Raw genomic sequence first — 21,070 nt, 5'->3', positions numbered from 1 at the left:
AAATATCTGAAAAACCAGTGAAAGTAAACTTCTAATTTGGTGAAGGAAATAGACAAGCAAGTCCAGGAAGCACATAGAATCCCAGTTATGATCGATGCAAAGAGGCCCACTCCAAGCAAGACACATCATTGTTAAAAGACAAAAGGCTAACGAAGACAACAAAGGAGGATTGAATGTGGGAGGTGGGTGGTGGGTAGGGCAGAAGAGAATGATGGGGAAGATATGGGCACAACTGCAATTGAACCATAATAAGATACAATGAAGCCATGGGAGAAGGAAAAAATAAATTTCCTTGATAGATACCAGTTTGTTCAGATTTCATTTTCTTTCTGTATTGCTTTTGGAATTTGTGCCAATGAATTTGTTCATTTTATCTCAGTGTGGATAAATTACTTTTGATACTAAAAATATTGCTTATTTCTCTGGTAGGAAGGACCAAGACATGTCCTGCAGTAATTAAGTTGGAAGGCTATTAGAGGAAGCAAAGGAACATAGACTGAAGTGTGTGGCCTTTCTGGGGTTTCTGTTGAATGTCTCAGGTTTTCATAGGTCTGTCTGGCCAAGTTCAAACATTGCCGGTAGCTATTCAGCTTATAGCACCCTGATATTTGCTTTTTCATTGTAGTTGCTCTTTGACCGGTCATAGAGTATCTTAGAATTTAGCTCAGACTCTTGAGTTGGACATGGATTTCTGGCATTTTCCCCCTGCTTAGTTCTGTGCCCTTCTCTCTGGTACTCTGCCTCAAAAATTGCAGCTGTTCAGCCTCCCCAACTCCGATCGCTGTTTCTTTGGCTCTGTAGATAAGTCTTCTCTGCATGGCTTATACCTCCCCTCTTTGCAGTCTGGACAGTTCCTTTGGGAAGAAAAGGGGTGTACCCCTTAAGTGATCACAGTTCTGCACTACTATTTTTTAAAGTCTGAAAACAGTTCTTAGATTACTTTTGTCCAGTTTTCTGTTTGTTTATGGTGAGATATTTATTCTAGTTAAGACCAAAACAGGATGGTCATTCTCTACTAGAAGTCTATAGTAATCCTCTCCTAAGCCTGATTTAATTAGATTTTTATATTAATTCCTGAACCAATCACTAGCAATGGACATGTAGTTAACATCTTTGATGCAAGCTAATTAGAGTTCACTATGGAGGTTGGCAAACTTTATTAAGGCTACATTTAAAAAAGAATGCATAATCAAAGGAATAAGCAAGAACTATTGGGTGTAAGTTAAATGGTTCATATCTTGATGAAAATGCTGGTTATACAACTTTATACTTTCAAAACTCATCTGATTATAAACTTAAAATTGGTGAATTTTATCATAGTTAAATTATTGCCATAAAATCAATTAAAATGAGTATTGACATAAATATGTTACCTGCCAATTTTCATATGGAATACATAGAGGTGTAATCTGACATTCAACTTAAAGAAAAATTTGATCATGTTCTTTCTGGACTTTTATAGGTCCTGTCTTCTCAGGCAAATATCCCTGGCTTCACAATCACACCTCATTCATATCATCGCTACTTGACAGCACCTACATTTGCAAGCAAGTATTTTCAAGAATGAAATACATTAAGAGTAAAATTAGAATCAAAATATCTGATGAGCACCTTGGGAACTCACTGGGAACTGCAACTACTTCTGCCAAACCAGATACTGATGCGCTAATTTCTCAAATACAGTGCCCAACATCCCACTAGTTTTATGTTGCTCTCTTTCCTTTTACTTTTATAATAAAAACATATTAAAACAATCAATGACATTTTATTACTTAGATATGTACATTTTCTACTTTAGTGATCACAAACTTGGGACCTGCTCCATGATTTTAAAAGATGTATTGAAAGGGCTGCTGCATAATTAGGGTTATTATGCGAGACTTTTGCTTATCTGTGGTGGCAGATATTTTGCAAGTTATGTACAGACCTTTTTCTTGTTCATCAGTTTTCCTTAGTGTTTGTGTATTTAATGCATGGCCCAAGACAACTCTTCTTCCATTGTGGCCCAAAGTCGCCAAAAAGTTCAACACCCCTGATTTAAGATTTCCCAATTCATTCACATTTACTCAATAGTTTGTTCAGATCAAAATACAAATAAGATCTCTATATTGTAGTTCTCTGGGTGTATCATTTGTCTGTTGCTACAGCAACACTTTTATAACAAAACCCACAATACTTTGGAGGTAAAACAAGCAAACAAGCAGATAAACAAACAAAAAAAATTGCTAATGTACGTGGGGTCAGCATGGTAGCCCTGTTGATTTTATATAGGTTCATTTGCATACCTGAGTTTGGCTGGTTATACATACTGGCTCATCTGGAGTGACTCGGATGATTCGGTCTTAATCTATATGTCTGTCATCATCCAGTAGGCTGCCCAGGCATGTTCTCGTGGTGATGCAAAGGAGTGAGCGAGCAAGCAGTAGTATGCAAGCATCTTGAGGTTTAGACTTAGAATTAGCACACCATCGATTCTGTTTCATTCTTTTGGCCAGAGTCAATCATTATGCCAAGTCACAGTGTCACATTGGAGAGCACTACAGTTCCATTGCACAGGGTGGGATGAAGAATGGGTAATTTCTGTAATCTACTGCAGTAGATATACCTTTTAAGTCTCTTTTAATCTATTGGTTTTTCCTTTGTTTCTCTTTATTTTCATTCTTGCAATTTACTTGTTGAAATATACTATTTTGTTTTGTTTATGCTCTGAAGACTGTCACTTTTTCCTGATTTTTATTCTTGTAATCTTATCATGTTTCTATACCTTCATATTTCTTATGGATTATAATGAAATCTAATGGGCTGATCAGATTTTCCTAACCAAAAATATGTTATGGAGTATGTTGTATGTTCCTAATGGGAGGCACATTATACTTAGTTATCTCTTTTTGTGATGTTAGAGGTCATCATCGAATTTTGCCTAATTCCATTATTTCATTATGAGTAGCGGAATGGTGATGCTTTCATTTTTAAGCTAGAATATCTCTAGAAAGAAAAATTTTTCCCTCATTAATTATTAGATTTCTCTTAGATACATTTGGAACAGGAAAGGCTCATTCCTTCTTAGTTCAAGATTCTACCTAAATATCAATTATCAAGGAGGCTTTTCCTAATAATGCTTTTATTATTTCTTTATCCTGCTTTATTTCTTTCTTGGGCTCTTCATGTTTTATTAGTTACATATTTATTTACTTTTGCTTCGCAGGCTTGCGCCCAATCCACTGAGGTACACCAGCCAGGGCCATATTTATTTATTTTTAACTGTCTCTTCTGGTTAGAATGTAAGATCCATGAGGTCAAGATTTAGTATGTTTAGTCTGGCCACGATGGCAGCATTGGTAAACATGGCTCGCCCCCTTGCACAACCACATCAGAATTACAACTGAAATATAGAACGACCATCAATCAGAACTGTCAGAAATCGAGTTGAATAGAAGTCTGACAACTACAGACTTAAAGAAACTACATCTATCCGTACTGGTAGGAGGGACAGAGACATGGAACAGTCTCATCCTATCCAATGTGGTGGATAAAAGTTTGGGACGGATATCTTGAGAGTGAAGAGTCCCAACCCAATACCAGTCCCCACAGCCCAGGGTTCCAATACCAGGATGATAAGCCCCCATAATTCCTGGATGCAAAAACACGCCGGGATTGAGTTGGTGGAAGAAACTTCTGGAGTCCCAAGCAGATCCTCTTAAAGAACCCACTCATGGACTCACCTACTCAGACTCATTCCCTCTGAGCTCTAGCACCAGGGTAGCAGCTTGAAAGGCACCAGTGGCACAGGGGGAGAAACTGAAGTGTCTGGCATCAGGTGAGAGCTGAGGCACAGCTTTCTCCCAGACATAAAGGCAAGTGGAAGCCATTTTCCCCTTTCTGAAACCTCCCCCCAACAGAGCCACAGAGCTGGCAGGTGGGTGCCGTATATGAGACTCCATCAACCTGGCTAACACTGACCCACCCTGGAAACCTCCTGTACTCCGTCCCACCCAATTTGGGGTATGACCCACTGGCATACCCCAATTGTTAAAAGTGACTTTTTCATATGAATGGCTGGTTTTAGCTCATGCTTCACGACCTCCTACATCATCTCAAACAAGCAATAGCTGGCCTCAGTGAGCTCCTAGCCCCCTGTACCTCTTGTTAAGTGGCCCCAGGCCTGGCATGGAGCAGTCAGGCTAGATTCACAGCTGTGCTTCACCTGGGAAACTCCAATCCCAGCACAAGTAGCAGCCATCTCAGATTGCTTTATAGCTCAGTCAGAGTGGCCCTGGGCAGAACACAAGGAGGGGCTGACCTTGGCCTGCACCACTGGGAAACCCCATAGCTTGTGCACCCAGTGGACAGCTACAGGCCATGTTGGAGCACCACCACCCTGACCCTGCAACAGCTGTTGCTCCACAGAGGGTAGAGGTGGGTGGCCAGTGGTCACAGCCAGTCCTTGCAGCTGACTGGCCTGGGTAAATCCCTCCCATTGACCTGCCAATAGGAATCAAGGCTCAACTACAAAAGGGGGTATACTTAGCCCACATGATGGGAGCACTTTGAGGACCCAGTTTAGATGATAATAAGGAGAAACAAATACAGGGAAGCTGCCAAAACAAGGAGACAAAGAAACATGGCCGAAATGAAAAAGAACTAAACAAAATGGAGATAAGCACTCTATCAGTTGCAGAGTTCAAAATAGGTTATAAGGATGCTCGAGGAACTTAGTGAGGGTCTCAGCAGCATAAAAAAGATACAGTCAAAAATGAAGGATACACTAATTGAAATAAAGAACAGTTTACAGGGAAACAACAGTAGAGTGGATGAAGCGGAGACTCAAATCAATGATTTGGGATATAAGGAAGCAAAAAAAAAAAAAAAAAAAAAAAAAAANGATTTGGGATATAAGGAAAAAAAAAAAAAAAAAAAACAACAACAAACCAATCAGAACAACAAGAAGAAAAAACAAGGATAGTATAAACAGCCTGTGGGACAATTTCAAATGTTACAACATTCACATCATAGCAATGTTGGAAGGAGAAGAGATAGAGCAAGAAATTGGAAATCCGCCCTGGTGTGTGTGGCTCAGTGGATTCAGTGCTAGCCTGAGAACTGAAATGTCACAGTTCCAATTCCCATTCAGGGCACATGCCTGTGGTGTTGGCCAGGTACCCCCAGTTGGTGGCATGCAAGAGGCAACTCATTGATGTATCTCTCACACAGTAATGTTTTTCTTCTTCTCCTTCTCCCCCCTTCCCCTCTGTCTAAACAAACAAATAAATAAAATCTTTAAAAAAAGAAATTGGAAATCCATTTGAAAAAATAGTGAAAGAAAAATTTTCTAATTTGGTGAAAGAAATAGGCATGTAAGTCCAGGAAACATAGAATCCCAAACAAGATGGGTGCAAAGAGGTCCATTGCAAGATACATCATAATTAAAATGCCAAAGGTTAAAGATAAGAAAAATTTAAAAGCAGCAAGAAAAAAGGAGTTAGTTACCTACCAGGGTGTTTCTAGAAAACTATCAGCCTATTGCTCAAAAGAAACTTTGCAGGGTAGAAGGGATTGGCAAGAAATATTCAAAGTCATGAAAAGGAGGGACCTACAGTCAAGAGTGCTCTACCCAGAAAAGAGAGCATTTAGAATGAAAGGGCAGATAAATAAATTCTCTGAAGAAAAAACCGAAAGAGCTTGTCATTACCAAACCATTATTATATAACATGTTAAAGGGACTTATTTGAGAAAAAGAAGATCACAACTATCAACAATAAAATGGCAACAAGTATGTATCTATCAAGTAAATCTAAAAAACAAACTAAGCAATCAAGAGGAACAGAGACAGAATCCTGGATATGAAGAGCGTTTTGATGGTTGCCAGATGGGAGGGGGATGTGGGGGAATGAGTGAAGAGGTGAGGGGCTTAAGAAGCACAAATAGATATTCACAATAAAGCTATGGGGATGTTGTATATGGTGCAATAAATGGTCTAGTTTTGCAACAGGGTAGGTCAGACCAGAGATTGCTGGAAAACAATTCAGGCAAGGGGCCCCAGATCTGGCAGAGCCAGCACCTCCCCCTCAGAAGGGAGGGAATTACATAAGTGCTGGTTAGGAAATGCCCAGGATGGCAGATTAAAATGGCAACAAGCAGTCCAGCCAGTGTCTTCCTGAAGGGCAGGGCTGCAGAAGGAGGCTGCTCCTGGGGGAAACTGTAAACCAAGACAACGTGACTGTCTGAATGTGCCAGCAGTGGAGCCACCCGTCATATGGCTGGGGGTAACTCATATAGCCCTGCTTGAGCTGAGGGGGCTGGGTTCCCCACTCCAGACAAACAGATGGTTGCGCACCTGTGCCCAGCTGGGAAACTTTGCCCTTACTATAAAATGGCCACCAAAAGAGGGTCAAAGATGCTGGAGAGCTGACAAGAATGGCAGAGTGACGCACCTTGAGAAAAAGCCTGACACTTCCTCAGGCTTTATGAGGGATTTTTATGAGGGCTAGGGATTTCCAAGCCCAATTCAAAACCAGAGTGTTCCGGGAAGCACAAAGNCCCCCCCCCCCCCCCCCCTGCTTCTGGCTAGCCAGTCTGCTAGAGGGAGCCCAGGGTTCTGAAACCTGGCAGATTCCTGGAGACCCCATGGTTTGGAAACATTCTCAGCACCCCTCCTGCACAGAAGGTGGATCTGTGGGAGACCTGCCTGGCCAAACACACATATACTGGTGAGCTGGTGGCCAGAGAAAAAGCAGCTCCAGAGGAGAGAAACTGGTGCTGTGAGAAGGACTCGGGCAGGTTCGCACAGACTCATGAGAGATGCTTGGAGTTGAACTGTGACCAGGAATTCTGAGCTGCAGACTTCTACGTTTCTTGACGGATGGCACTTTGAAGTGGCATGTTCTGAAACTGGTCTGGCTTGGTGGAGGATGGCAAGGTTATTTGTTTCTGGACGTTTTAAAGGGAGTGGGACTTAATGGTAGAAATCTGCCATTATTCTCAAACTGTACGGTCGTTAAATAAACAACTCCTTTCCTTTTTTTTGCCAAACTCTTGTCTCTAGAGTTATGCCTCTTGGAGGGGAGCAGTCAGACCCCACTGCTGTTCTGGAACAGCTTTGGCTGGTTCTGTAACAGTTTCCATTTTTGCATATATCTGTCCAGTTTTCCCAGTATCATCTATTGAATGGATGGTCTTTACCCCATTGTGTATTCTTGCGTTCTTTGTCATAGATTCATTGACATATAGGTGTTGGTTGATTTCTGGGCTCTCTATTCTTTTCCCTTGATATATGTGTCTGTTTTTATGCCAATACCATGCTGTTTGAATACTATAGTCTTGTAGAATACTTTGATATCATTATAGCATTATTTATAATAGCCATGAAATGGAAGCAACCTAAGGGTCCATCAATGGATACATGAATGGGTATAGAAGATGTGGTACATATATACAATGGAATATTGCTCAGACAAAGAAGAATGAAATCTTACCATTTGTGACGGCATAGATGGAGCTAGATGGTATTATGCTAAATGAAATAAGTGAGACAGAGGAAAACAAATGCCATAAGATTTCACTTACATGTGGAATCTAAGAAATAAAGTAAATGAACAAACAAAACAAAAACAAACTCATAGATAGAATAAATGGGCGGTCATGAGATGGGAGGGGGATAGGCAAAAAAGTTCAAAAGGATTACAAAGTACAAATTACCATTATAAAAATAGTCGTGGGGATGTAAGGTATAGGATAGGAATATAGTCAATAATATTGTAATAACTATATATGGTGTCAAATGAGTACCAGATTTATCAGGGTGATTACTTGGTAAGGTATATAAATGTCTACTCATTGTGTTGCACACTTGAAACTAATATAGTATTGAATGTCAACTGTAACTGAAAAAATAATTTTTTAAAATTTCCCAGTTTAAAAAAGAAACATTTGCTTATTCTCACCTGTGTTTCTTTACACATAATTATAGCAACTATATGTGTTTATTTCAACTGAGCCATTTAGAATATAACTGATTTATATGCTTAGAATGACAGGTTGTTGAAATTTGGGAAATTCAGTCGTTCCACGCAAGAAACAGCAAAATCCTCAAGGTGAATTTCTAGAGGCATAGATGTTTTTGTGTAGGTTGTCAAAATTCTTGTGCTTCTTATTTCTACTGTGATAAAACCAACCAATAAATGTGAATAATTAGTGATCCAGTAAAAATATTTAAGAACAGTCTCTGATTTATAGACTAGGCATTTTCCTGTCTTCTTCCCCAGTTCTCAAAGCTCACTTGGTGTAATCATGTATCACTTGTAATTTTGTATGTTTTTTATTTGACATTTTCCCAATTGTCTTTGGGCTCTTCTATATTGGTTCTAAACGTAGAACAATCTCCTTGGGGATGTGACACCCTCTCAGATTACTTCTTAAATGTCCTTAAATATTGAAAACCACCAGTTAAACTCTTACCGTCCAGTCTTTCCCATGGATTTTGTACTAGATTTGATTTCTTTTCTGATTCATACTTTCCATTGTAGAGGAAGTCATAGCTGGCATGTTGCCCTAAATACTTATGCTGTACCCCAATCCTCCTTTTAAAAATATAATTTGATATTTTAGCAGCTGGCTGCTCAGCCCAGAGAGATGTCAGAATCAGTGAACATTTGAGAGGAAAAATAGTTCTATTCCTTGTGCATTTATTATGTGCTAAGTGTTTCTAGGGGATTTATTCCATCAGATATGTTTTGTTCACCAGTGTGCGGCTCCGTCTAGCATGTTGCCTGGGACAGAATGCCCACTGAATATTATTTTTTGAAAGTTTTAATAAACATCCATGCTGCAAGACTAGAAAGAAATAGTTGATGAACAATGTGCTATTCTCCCTGTCTTGGTGAGTGTATTTGTGAGGCAGTCTTGTTTGTATACTTGTAAAAGAAAACCTGGATTACTTTAGTATGTTTAATAGATGAGGCCCATCTATTCTCAGTGACTTTGGGAATCCCTGGGAGAATTTTTATTTTTGAACTATTATTTTGGCTAGTGGATAGGCATTGGGCAGTATATAGAGAACCACGCTTACTCTAGAAGTAATGTATCTGGAATATAATATCTTTGTCAAATGTTGTTATTCTAACTTCTTTAACACTGCAAAGCATTATTCTTTCAAAGATAGTGTTTGGGTTGAATTGTAGACCCACCCCCATGGATAATAGTTCCACAGCAGGAAAATTTCATATCTTAAAATTTTAGGAGACTTCTGCCAAGATGGAGGCATAGGTGGAAACACTGTGCCTTCTCCCACAACCAAGTTTGAATACAACAAAGGTTTGGAGAAACAAAGACACAGCCAAAGGACAGAAAATTGAATTATACGGAAGTCCGACTACATCTAACCGTTCAACGGGGACGGTAAGAGGGGTGGAGCCAGCAGCGAGCAGGGTTGGGCAGGACAGATCCCCCAACCTAGGCGTGCAGGCAGCCCAGAACCAGTTGGGGTGCGGGGCAGACTGACCGCTGTCGCACATTCACACACAGTGAGACGGACCACGCAGGCCCCAGGGGGCGAGGGCTGACAGTGGTGGCACACTCACGTGTAGTGGGTCGAAACACGTGGGCCCGGTGATGGCAGCAGCTGCAGCACCAGTGAGGGCCACAGTGGCTGGCGGCAGACCGGACGCCATAGTCCCTCTTTGACCCCGCCCCTACATACAACGTCACAACCCAGCGACTTAATTGCCCTGCGCTAGTGAACACCTTAGGGCTCCGATCCTGCTACGTAACAGGCACGAACAGCCCAAAAGATGGTGCAAGAAGAACTCAAAGTCCCAGAGCCGATAACTCTCAGCAACTGAGAAATTGCCAGCCTCTCAGAAGCACAATTCAAGACACTGTTTATCAGGATGCTCACAGAAATGGTTGATTATAGTCACAAGTTAGAGGAACATATGAAGGCTAAACTAATTGAAATGAAGGGAGATGTCCAGGAATCCAATAGCGATGGAAAGGAAACTGGGACTCAAATCAGTGGAATGGACCAGGAGGAAGAACGAAACATCCAACCAGAAAGGAATGAAGAAATGAGAATTCAAAAAATGAGGACAGGCTTAGGAACCTCCAAGACATCTTTAAACGTTCCAACATCCGGATTATAGGGGTACCAGAAGGGGGAAAGAAACAGCCACGAGTGGAAAACTTATTTGAACAAATAATAAAGGAGAACTTCCCCAGTCTGGCAAAGGAAATAGACTTCCAGGAAATCCAGGAAGCTCAGAGAGTCCCAAAGAAGTTGGACCCAAGAAGGAACACACCAAGGCACATCATAATTACATTAGCCAAGACTAAAATGAAGGAGAGAATCCTAGAAGCAGCAAGGGATAAGGGGACAGTCACCTACAAAGGAGTACCCATCAGACTGTCAGCGGATTTCTCAAAAGAGACCTTACAGGCAAGAAGGGGCTGGAAAGAAGTATTCCAAGTCATGAAATCCAAAGACCTACATCCAAGATTGCTCTATCCAGCAAAGCTTTCATTTAGAATGGAAGGACAGATAAAGTGCTTCTCAGATAAGGTCAAGTTCAAGGAGTTCATCATCACCAAGCCCTTATTATATGAAATGTTAAAGGGACTTATCTAAGAAAAAGAAGATGAAAAATATGAACAGTGAAAGGACAGCAAACTCACAGTTATTAACAACCACACCTAAAACAAAAGCAAACCAAGAGGACAGCTAGATCAGGAGTGGAACCATAGAAATGAAGAACATATGGAGGGTTAGCAACAGGGGAGTGGGAGGAGGAGAAGGGGGGAGAAGGCACAGAAAATAGCATAGACAGTAGGTAGAAAATAGACAGGGGGAGGGCAAGAATAGTGGGGGAAATATAGAATCTAAAGAACTTGAGACACGTGGTTATAAACTAAGGGGGGAGAATGGTGGGGGAGGAAGTGTGTGGGGGGAGGGGAATGAAGGAGGGGAATAGAACAACTGTAATGGTATAATCAATAAAATATATTTAAAAAATTTTAATTTATATTTGAAGGGACAAACTCAGGCTAGTTTTCATTGGGCATTAATGATGTTTGTGTTATCCACATTTCTTTCCATTAGCAGAATTAATCAACAGTTGCTTATACCTCCTTCACAAAGGCATTTTGTTTTTCAGTTGCTCCATCGTCCATGGCTTCATATGCCTGTGACACAGCTCATGATTGATCACTACTTTAAATATTTTGTACAACATAACTGCTGCCTTCCTCCACCCTGAAAAGCCGGAGGAAGGCTACCATCACTTCCAGCACACAGTCTTCCAACAAGACTCACAGTAGCCTCCGGGTCTCCTGCAGCTGGGAAGTCATTTTTCACAGAAATGTATTTTAAAATTTAGAGCCGTTGTATGCCTTTTCTTTTAAATTGCCGAGTGGCTTAATGTCTTTTTAATGTGAGAAGCCATTTGCATTGTCCTGAAGTGTTACAGCCTTTAAAATAGTCACACAATTGTACTAGGCTCCATTTGCTCCCAGATTTTATGTGCTATAGTAACAATGAAGGAAAAATCTTACTCATTTTCAAACACTCTTGGCTGTTTCTGTTGCTACTAATGCAAAGGTTTGGTTTTTAATTTGTTGTTGGTTTCTGCAAAGTGCAAATCATATTATTGGTTTTAAATGATGGTAGATGCTATTATTTTAGCTTTATGAGAAAACAAAACAAGATTGTAGTGTGAAAATTCAATTTAAATTGCTTGATTAATTTATTTTAGTGGCAAATAACAAAGAATATTCTTTATTATGCTGGAATAAGCCAATTTACTGTAAATCAGCCTAACAAATGAAATGCCTGGAGGTACCTTATAAATTGAAGCACTGTTTTTTGTTGTAGTGAATATGAATTAATTAAATGCAATTTTTAAGACAGTTTAAAACTGTTTCTAGGAACTTATGTATATAAATCTTTGACTCAACTTTCATATTCAACTATATTCAGCTATGGCTTTGTTTATATCTTCTCAGTTCTGACAGAAATCTGAAATTGCCAACCACTTTGAACTATAGATTCCCTTTCATTTGGTTGATCAGGAAGGCTGTTCATGTTTCATTCTCAGTGGCCATGCTCTAGGCTCAATACTTGTGTCCCCCCAAACTTATCTGTTGAAATGTAATCCTCAATGTGATGGCATTTGGAGGTGGGGTGTTTGAGAAGTAATTAGGTCAAGAGGTCAGAGTCCTCATGAATGGAATAAATGCTCTTATAAAAACATCCCCCGAGGGCCCCGTTCTCCCCTGCCATCATGCAAAGGCACAGCCAAAAAGAAAGATAATATCTGTGAAACAGGATATGGTTTCTTACCAGGCATCAGATCTGCTGGTGCCCTGATCGTAGACTTGCTAGCCTTCAAGACAATGAGAAATGCATTTCTGTGGTTGATAAGCCCCCCAGTCTGTAGTACTCAGTTTTAGCAGCGTGAAGCGGCTACAATAGGCCAGCTGATAGCTTAAATGAGAGGATGGTGAATCTTCATAAAAATATGAGTTGACAGTGAAATATTATGTAGTGTCAACATAAGAAACATCCAAACCTGTAGAGTTTTTATGAGTTTATTGGAGCCAAACTGATGAGGATTGCCAGGGAGATAAATTTCAATGATTGAGAAAATGCTCTGGAGAATGATAGTTTTACAGTTTCTTTTATACATTAGAAACAAAGGAGACAAAGTGGGGGGTTACATGAGATTCACTGGTGGTAGATTGGAAAGGTTGGAGCAAGTGAGGTGGGGGATATTTGGGATTGGGTAAAGAGGAAAACGGAGAGATGCATACTTCTTTTATCTTGGTGTGTATAAATAGTTAGCAATCAACATTTACAGCGCACAGAGATGGTAGTTGGGGAACAAAGTAACAGTGAGGATTCTGTGATCTGCTCTGGTGTGGTGGTTGTGCCCTGAGGGGTCTAGAAAAGGAAATTTCTCTGATGTTCCAAAGGTATGTTTTCTTAGGCACACACACACACACACACAAAAACAGATGAGATTTCACTTGTATGTGGAATCCACTGAGTAAAATAAACAGACAAAATAGAAACAGACTCAGAGACACAGAGAACAGACTGACAGTTGTCAGAAGGGAATGTTGGGTTGGGATGCTGAGTGAAATAGATGAAGGGGTTAAGCAAAAAAAAACAAAACAAAAAACAACCAAACACCTCATTGACACAGACAACAGTATGCTGATTAGCAGAAGGAGAAGCGTTGTAGGGGCAGGTAGAAGAGGGCACAGGGAGGATAAATGGTGATGGAGACTACAATTTGGATGGTGAACACACAGTACAAGATACAGGTTATATATTATAGAATTGTACACTTGAAACTGATATAATTTTATAAACCAATGTCATACCAATAAATTCAGTAATTTAAACAAGAGATAAAGATTGGCCTTCTTCAGTGAAGCTTCAGACCCAGGAATGACTGTTGGTGAAGCCATGACTCTGCCTTCAGTTGGGAGTTTTTACTATTCAGCCCATTCCATACAGTTACTTTCAGTCTCTGAGTTTGAAGGCCCACCATGCAGGCTCTCCCTGAGCTTATCAGTTTTAGTGTGTGGTACCTTTTTCATCCACAGTAGCCAATGAAACATGAATTAGTATTATACTTAGAGGACTTACCATAGACTCCACTGAGGGAGAAGCATATGATGAAGAAAAGCACACAGAAAGGATTGTTGTGTGTACATATCGGTGTGCCACATGTGTGCATACCTACAGATCTCAATATTTAGAGATATAGAGATATAAAATTATAGACAGTAAATGTACTTGTTGTTAAGATGGGTTTCCCAGGGAGTGAAGTGGGTGGAAATAGAACCAATAAAATTTTAAAATTTATTTTATTTTAGCTTTCAATATTTTATTAAATTTATTGGTGTGACATTGATTAGTGTAATTATATATTTGAGGTGTACAATTCTATAATGTATCATCTGAATATTGCATTGTGTGTTTACCACCCAAAGGCAAATCTCCTTCCATCACCATATGTTTGACCCAATAAAAAATTCAAAGAAGTAAATGCTACCCTAAATTTCAAGTTTTATATTTGTTGAAATGAACATGTTCATCCAGGTAACTTTGTTTTCTAGAGGAGATAGAAGGCACAATGGAAGCTCTTCTCTATTTACAGAGCTGTAAGTAAATTAGATTTTTATACTTAAAAACTTAAATATTGAATATTAAGTAAGGAAAACTGGAAATCTGATAGTTTTGTTCAAAGGGGGAATATAATTTTTGTAACATGAAATAATCAACTGCCCTTAATTTTTGGCAAACAAAAGTCCCAAGGTGACTGTTCATTATAGGGTTTGTATTTTCTATAGTCTATAAGCAATTATTTAGCCCCTAACATGGGTCAAGTCCTATGTTAGGTGCTGGGCAGGCTAAACGGAAGTAAAATGGAATGCACTTGAACAATGTAGGACAGGAAAGCTAGTGGAGAAGAGAAAGTTTAGGGATGTCAGGAGACAAAGTTAAGGTGAGTTCGGATGAGATTGTGTAATCATTTAGTGGGCACGCTGTGAGGACCTTGGGCTGGCTCTCTACTACAAGTAATGAGGAGAGCTCTAGAAAATATTAGCATGGAAGTGACATGATTAGTTTCCTCCTTTTAGAAAGGTAACTCTAAGCATCATGCTAAGTGAAATAATTCAGGTGAAAAGGGTAAAAACCGTATGATTTTACTCACGTGGGATCTAAAACAAAAAGCAACACGTGAACAAACAAAACAAACAAGCAAACTCATGGGTACAGATAACAGAAAGGTGGTTACCAGAGGGAAGGGGGTTGGGGGGAAGGATGCAGAAGGTAAAGGGGGTCCAATTTGTGGTGATGGAAGGAAACAAGACGGGGTGGTGAGCACACAGTGGAATGTATGTTACTGAACAGAGGTCCAAGGTGGGGGCAATACTTGGCCCACGGAGGGATGCCAGAAAAACCGCTACAGAACAACAGGGGCCCCTCCCAAGGACGGTATACTAATACCTACTGGGCTTGTCTGTCCATTGCCAATTGGAAAGACATCTCTCAATGCCAGAGATTTGTGAAAAGGAGACAAAATGTTTATTTAATGCTATTTAGGCCTAATGCCTCCATTAAAATATCAAAGTCCTTTAGGGTATACACCTACACACACACACACACACACACACACACACACACACACACACACAATGCTCCCTTCTCCTCCTGTCCTAACTCTGGGTATTGTAAATCAGGAAAAGAGCATAGGTTCGTTTTTCCAGGCCGCTGGTATCATCAGCTGTGTTGACCATCCAGGCAGGATCTCCAATTAATCCAAAGTCACGTGGCACCTTCCACTGGCAAGAGTTCTTTGTACCAAGTTCCAGTCAAAGTTTCTCCTGCTTTCCAGGCTGCTCGGCCAAAGGGAGCCCCCCAAAGCCGCGTGGGCCTCTTTACCAAAGCTGCAGGGGTCAGCACTCTGACCAAAACCGCGTGGCTTTTTTCTTCACCTGGCTGCAGAGGTCCCCATTCTGGGGAGTGGTTTTCCACTCTCACCTGGCTGCAGGGGTCTGCACTCTTCCAAAACAGCGTGGCTCTCCCTTTTCACCTGGGCAAGAGGGGACCCTTACTCTGCTGAAACCATGCAGATCTCTCTCTAATGGCTGCTGTGTCTGGGTTTAAATCCCCATGCCAATCTTCCTCTGTACCCCTATTTCCAACTCCTCCCACGATCAGTTACACCTGCCAGTATTTCTGTATTATAACAAGTTTACTGGGTTGCCATCGGGAGTCTGGGCAGGTGTGGCCTCATGTCCTAGAGCCAGTCTTCTCCAAGCTCCCACGCAGGCGCTATAACTGAGGGGACCTGCCCCCCCAGTTACATCTTGGGGTGAAGTGACTTCCATCCCCTGGCTCCAAGCCTGGCCACAGCCATTTGACATATTCAAGTGACCGGCCAATGGCTATAGATATGTTAAATGACCATGCCATGGATTAGCTGCAAGGCTGTGGCTGTACAAAACAGCCCTGCATGTTCCTGCTCCATGTGTCCCTTCCCCCAACTCACACCTGTGGGGGAAGGGGTGAAGACATCTTACATGTCTCTCCAATGTTCCTATATACTTTGAGTTCTGGACACCATTCCAAATCTTTTTTTTGCCCCCCCCCCCCGCCCCCGGCTGCACCCTGTATCATGTATAGATGATATATTATAGAATTGTACACTTGAAACTTATATAATGTTATTAACCAACATCACTCCAATAAACTTAATAAAGAAAAAAAAAGAAATGTAACTCCAGCAGCAAGGTGGAAGATGTAGCTGAGGAGTAAGAGATGTGAGGCTGTGAAACCATTTAGGAAACTTTTGCCAACAACCAACAGGAGAAAATGGGGTAGTCAGAAGAGGAAAGAGATATTGTGGGAGATTAACATAAAGGTAGAATTAATGGAATATAGTGATCGTTGTGAGAGGTTGGCCAACAAAGAGAGGAGTTAAATATACTTCCAAATTTTCTAAGAATAAAGCTAATATAATAACTAATTCTCCCCCATTAACTTGAGAAGGGAGAAGGGCTTAGATTTAGAACAAGCTCCTAAATAGACCAGGTCTAAACACAAAGCTAATTTTATTGAATGTTCATTACGTATCAGGTCAAACACATTACATATACTGTTTACTAACATTTATTTAATGAGTATATATTGAGAGTCAGCTCTGTGCCTGATAATGTTTTAGGTATGGTTGTTATTACTTCCATCTTATAAATGAGGAAACTGAAGCCTGAAGAGGATGAGGAACTTGCCCATGGTGTCACGGCTATTACGTGGTGGACTCAGGACTAGGACGCAGGTTAATTCAGATTTCAAATGCTTTTCAGCAACCATGCCGTGTTGCCTTTTGGACATCATGTGGAGTGTGGAGACTCTATGTTCCAGCTCGGTAGGAGACACACTACCTACCCAGTTTTACATTTACTCTAGTGCCCCCTCGTGTCTCTAAATAACATGATTTCATTGATACTCTAATTTTTTCAAACTACTGATTTCTCTCTATGAAATAGAAAGATATGTTTTTGTCTCTCTGCTCCCCCCCCCACATATTCAACCTTTTGCCTTCTATATTCTCAATACAACAATGATCTAATTTATTTGATATGTTCACTATCATATAATTATATAAATGTTATATAATTAATATGTTCGCTATTTTTATGACTGTATTTCTTAATCACAGCTAAATGATGATCAAAGTATGAGTACTTTTCCTTTACTACACAATTTTTTTAAATCCTCACCTGAGGATAAGTTCACTGATCATAGAGAGAGAGAGAGGAAGGGAGAGAAAGAGAGAAATATTGATGTGACAGAGAAACGTTGATCAATTGCTTCCTGTATGCACCCTGACTGGAGATTGAACATGCAACCTAGGTATGTGCCCTGACCAGAAATCAACCCAGCAACCTTTTGGTGCACAGGACAATGTTCAATATCTTCTTAAACTTTGTTATGATAGCCCTGATTTTATTGTGTCAAAATATTGTAGAGAATATAGCTATAAGCCACACTCAATACAAGATTCAAATGGACAAAAATGATTACTAATTCTTACAGTTTTGCATCAGTTCTTGCTAGTGACTTCTTTTTTTGGTGGCGTAGTCACAGGAGAGTGGGGTAAGAGCTTGGAGCCAGGGTTCTAATTCTGGCGCTGCCATGAACAGTCTTTGTGACCTTGGCTGTGATTTTTATATCCTTGGCCTTTAATTTTTCCACCTCAAAAGTTTAATAAGAAATGAACTAGGGACTCTCCAGTGTCCCCACCCACTCTATGATTCTCTCTTAACTTTGTTCCTACTCTATCAGAAAATGACATTCAAAAATGAGATAAAATTTAAATAGAGAAGTACTCTTAGATATGCAACCAAATCATTTTTAGTATTTTCAAAGGTGAGGACGGATAATATTTACAGAGGCACTAGGAAATATCCTTAAATTTTTTTTGCTAATATTATAAACATGGACATATGTTAGCAAACAGTAAAAAAATTCAAATCTATGAATAGTGGCTAACATCTTTATTAAAAAAACAAGATTGAAATACATTAGTTAAACATAAGTGTGAAACGAGTACATAATGAAGAGAGGTAAAACCTTTAAAAGAAATCAGCTTATGAAATAGTTCCAATATGTACCTTGCTGAAAGAAATCCTAGATTTGGGAGAACATGGATCGACAGGAGAGAGGGCTGGTTGGCATTGCTTGGTGCAGCCTCATCAGCCATGCTCTTTCAGTGTTTTCCTGCCCCCTACCTTTCTGACCCGGCTTTCCTCAAGCAAGCCATTGTTGTTTCTTACTGGATTCCAGGCATGGTGCTAGGCATTGAGGCTACAGTCATGAAGAAGATGCTGGCCCTGCTTTTGAGGGCCCGAGAATCTATCAGAAGAATGCAGCATTTAGTACTTTTGCTCATTCCCCGTTCATTTCCTCCTTCCCACCTTATCTCTAAAGAAGAAGGGATTGCCTGAACGGATTTCTGAGATTATCAGGCAGAAAAGCACTCCTGTGTCTGTTAAGTAATTAAGACTATATAAAACTTACAGAACCAGATCTAGGTTACATGGTTAAGTGGTGACAGGCTCCTGCCTTCCCCTCCCCTCCCAAATGCTCAATCCTTGCACTCTCTAGCTCCGGAAAGCCAGGATCAGTGGGATCTGATGCTCCTCAATCCCACAGTGCTTGCAGCCTGAGCATGTTGTGTACACACAGACATTTTGGATATCTTGGTCCTTCAGGACAAGGGTAGGCAGCCTGAAATGTCCATTGCTCTTTACTCATTTATTTCATCAAAGGAGCAGTAGCTGGGCCCCAGGCCTCTCGTGGTGCAGTCAGTGCTGTCTTTATCACATGTGCCACAGTGACATTTAGTGGCTACTGGGTAGTAATACGTGGAGTCTGCATGGTGAGCACAGCCAGGCACTCTCACTGTCTCATACACCAGCTCCTTGAATGTGCATATTTTCTGGATACTTCTCTTGAGTCCATCCTTGTACACCAAATCCTGGGGAGTATAGGAAGGGTAGAATGAGGTTATTATGTTCTGGGTGGTTTGACTTAGTGTAATCAAAATGAGACAGAAATTCAGTACCTCTTGCTCTAACATTTACCCATTGGATCTCACGGAATTTCCAACCAAGGAAATATAATCTTATAAATGACCTACCTGTATGCTATACCATATTCCTGATTGTTCTGGATGTCTTACAGAAAATACAATTCACTTTTCCTACTCTTTATATAAAATATTATTATTTCCCATGCTGTAGAGAAAGTTTGAATTTTAATATATATATATATGATGAACAAGGGAAACATGATATTTTAAGTCGACTTTTTGTACTTAGTTAAAAGCTATATTAATGACAAGTTAAACCACAAAACACTGAAGTTGAAGTTCTCAGAAAATATTTCCAAATACATTGTCCTATGTGTTGACAGAAGGTCAAAGAGACATAATATGAAATGTTAATGCTTAATGTGACTATGAAGGCTCAAACATAAGATTCAAATATTCCACTGTCTTGTAGACATTTTCGTCCCTTAAATGCTTTTGCAGTGCTTCCAGTTTCAAAGGATACATTGTTTGTATATAAGAACTTTTAATCTAGTCACGACAGTGTGTCGTAACACTTTCTAATAAAACAATTATTTTTCTGCAGAGAGTAATTGGCACTGATGTTTAATTTATTTCAGTACCATGCTAACCAAGTCTATATCCCAAGAAGTTACAATAAATTGTTCAATAAGTGTCACACTCATAAAGTACCCAATAAGGTATATTTCATTAAAAAGCTGCTTTTTTGAATTTCAGTTTATAGAATGGAATTCTGTACAGAAAACCAGGCACAATAGGGTACAAAAATAAAGAAAAAGCAGGAGCTGCCTCCTTACTTAGATTGATGCAAAGAAACTGCATGGCTACAAAATATTGGCTTTGTGCCTCTGTGCCTTGGTTTTCTCAAGAGTATGAAGAGGTGAGGGGGTTCGCAGATTCATTTTGGTTCTAACAGTCTGCGAGGATTGATCATGTTCTCAGGCTGCTTTTGGCATTTGTTCTCAGGAGAGTCAATATGATAGTTTTTATAATATGGCTGTGTGTGTTTTTATGTGGCTTAGAAACATACTTTGGTACATTTTGCAATCTCTATTGCAAAGATGTGGATTCAATTACATAGAAACAGAAATACATAATATACAAAAAATACATCTACATAGAAACTAGCTTTTGGGGAATATTGTAGTTCTTCTATTACTAAATCTATATATGCTCACATGCTTCTCTCTCCATATGTAAAATCTAGCATAGAATTCTCTTTTTAAAAAAATACAGAGTTGGTGTATTACCCAGTTGATCAGATTAAATATGAAACTTCCCTAAATTTACCCTAATCAAATCCAAACCCAAATATCTAACCGAGATAATTAACCTTAATTATAACACAGACAGCGTTGGCTAAGGGACTGATGGCTACTACTTGGAAAACTTAAAATACTGATAAAGTGGGAAGTAATGAAAATCGCCTTCTGCAGAAGGCAAAAGAGGCAGAATGGCCTTTTGCCACCAGCGCAATAAGGTTCCTACCTTGTTGAAGCAGTAGCCTGCGCACCAAGTGGTGTTGATGCTGAGGCAGAAGCGACATTCTTCCTTCTCCACTGTGATGGTGATGTTGGTCAGCTCACAGCTATTGCAGCAAATTGCTTTCCAGCAACAGATGAGAAAGAAGAGCTGGACTGCCTTCATCCTAGACTAGGAAGCAAACAATTAAGGTCCATGACAAATCACAAAACCGAAGATTTATAACCATTACATAAGTTGACCAAACTAAAGTGAGTTGGTCTACTCATTTGCCCCAGTCACATTTGTGCCAGTGATTATTTTCCTTCCTTTCTCATTTCTTTCTAGTTTCTTAAACAGGTAGTTCTTTTCACCCTCCTCCTTCATTTTTCTTGTCAAAGTAGAAACACGTTATAGGTCAGAACTCCAATATACTAATTTAAGTAGAGTGGTATATAAAGATGAGAAGT

General features: G+C 40.0%; 1 protein-coding gene across 1 annotated transcript; it reads right to left on the bottom strand.

Annotated features, from left to right (window-relative positions):
- Positions 1-18,815: 18,815 nt before the first annotated feature.
- Positions 18,816-20,786, bottom strand: FSHB (follicle stimulating hormone subunit beta). Its single transcript, XM_037040545.1, has 2 exons — positions 20,628-20,786; positions 18,816-19,046 (listed from the first exon to the last, which is right to left on the bottom strand). Exons 1-2 carry the CDS (start codon positions 20,784-20,786, stop codon positions 18,816-18,818), a joined length of 390 nt encoding a protein of 129 aa, XP_036896440.1.
- Between the last annotated feature and the right edge of the window lie 284 nt (positions 20,787-21,070).

Source organism: Sturnira hondurensis, unplaced genomic scaffold (assembly GCF_014824575.4).
Source record: "Sturnira hondurensis isolate 20B ecotype Veracruz unplaced genomic scaffold, ASM1482457v3 Scaffold0002638, whole genome shotgun sequence".
Taxonomy (NCBI): Eukaryota; Metazoa; Chordata; class Mammalia; order Chiroptera; family Phyllostomidae; genus Sturnira; species Sturnira hondurensis.
Note: the sequence above shows the minus strand (reverse complement) of the source record. Positions and strands in the feature narration are given on the sequence as shown.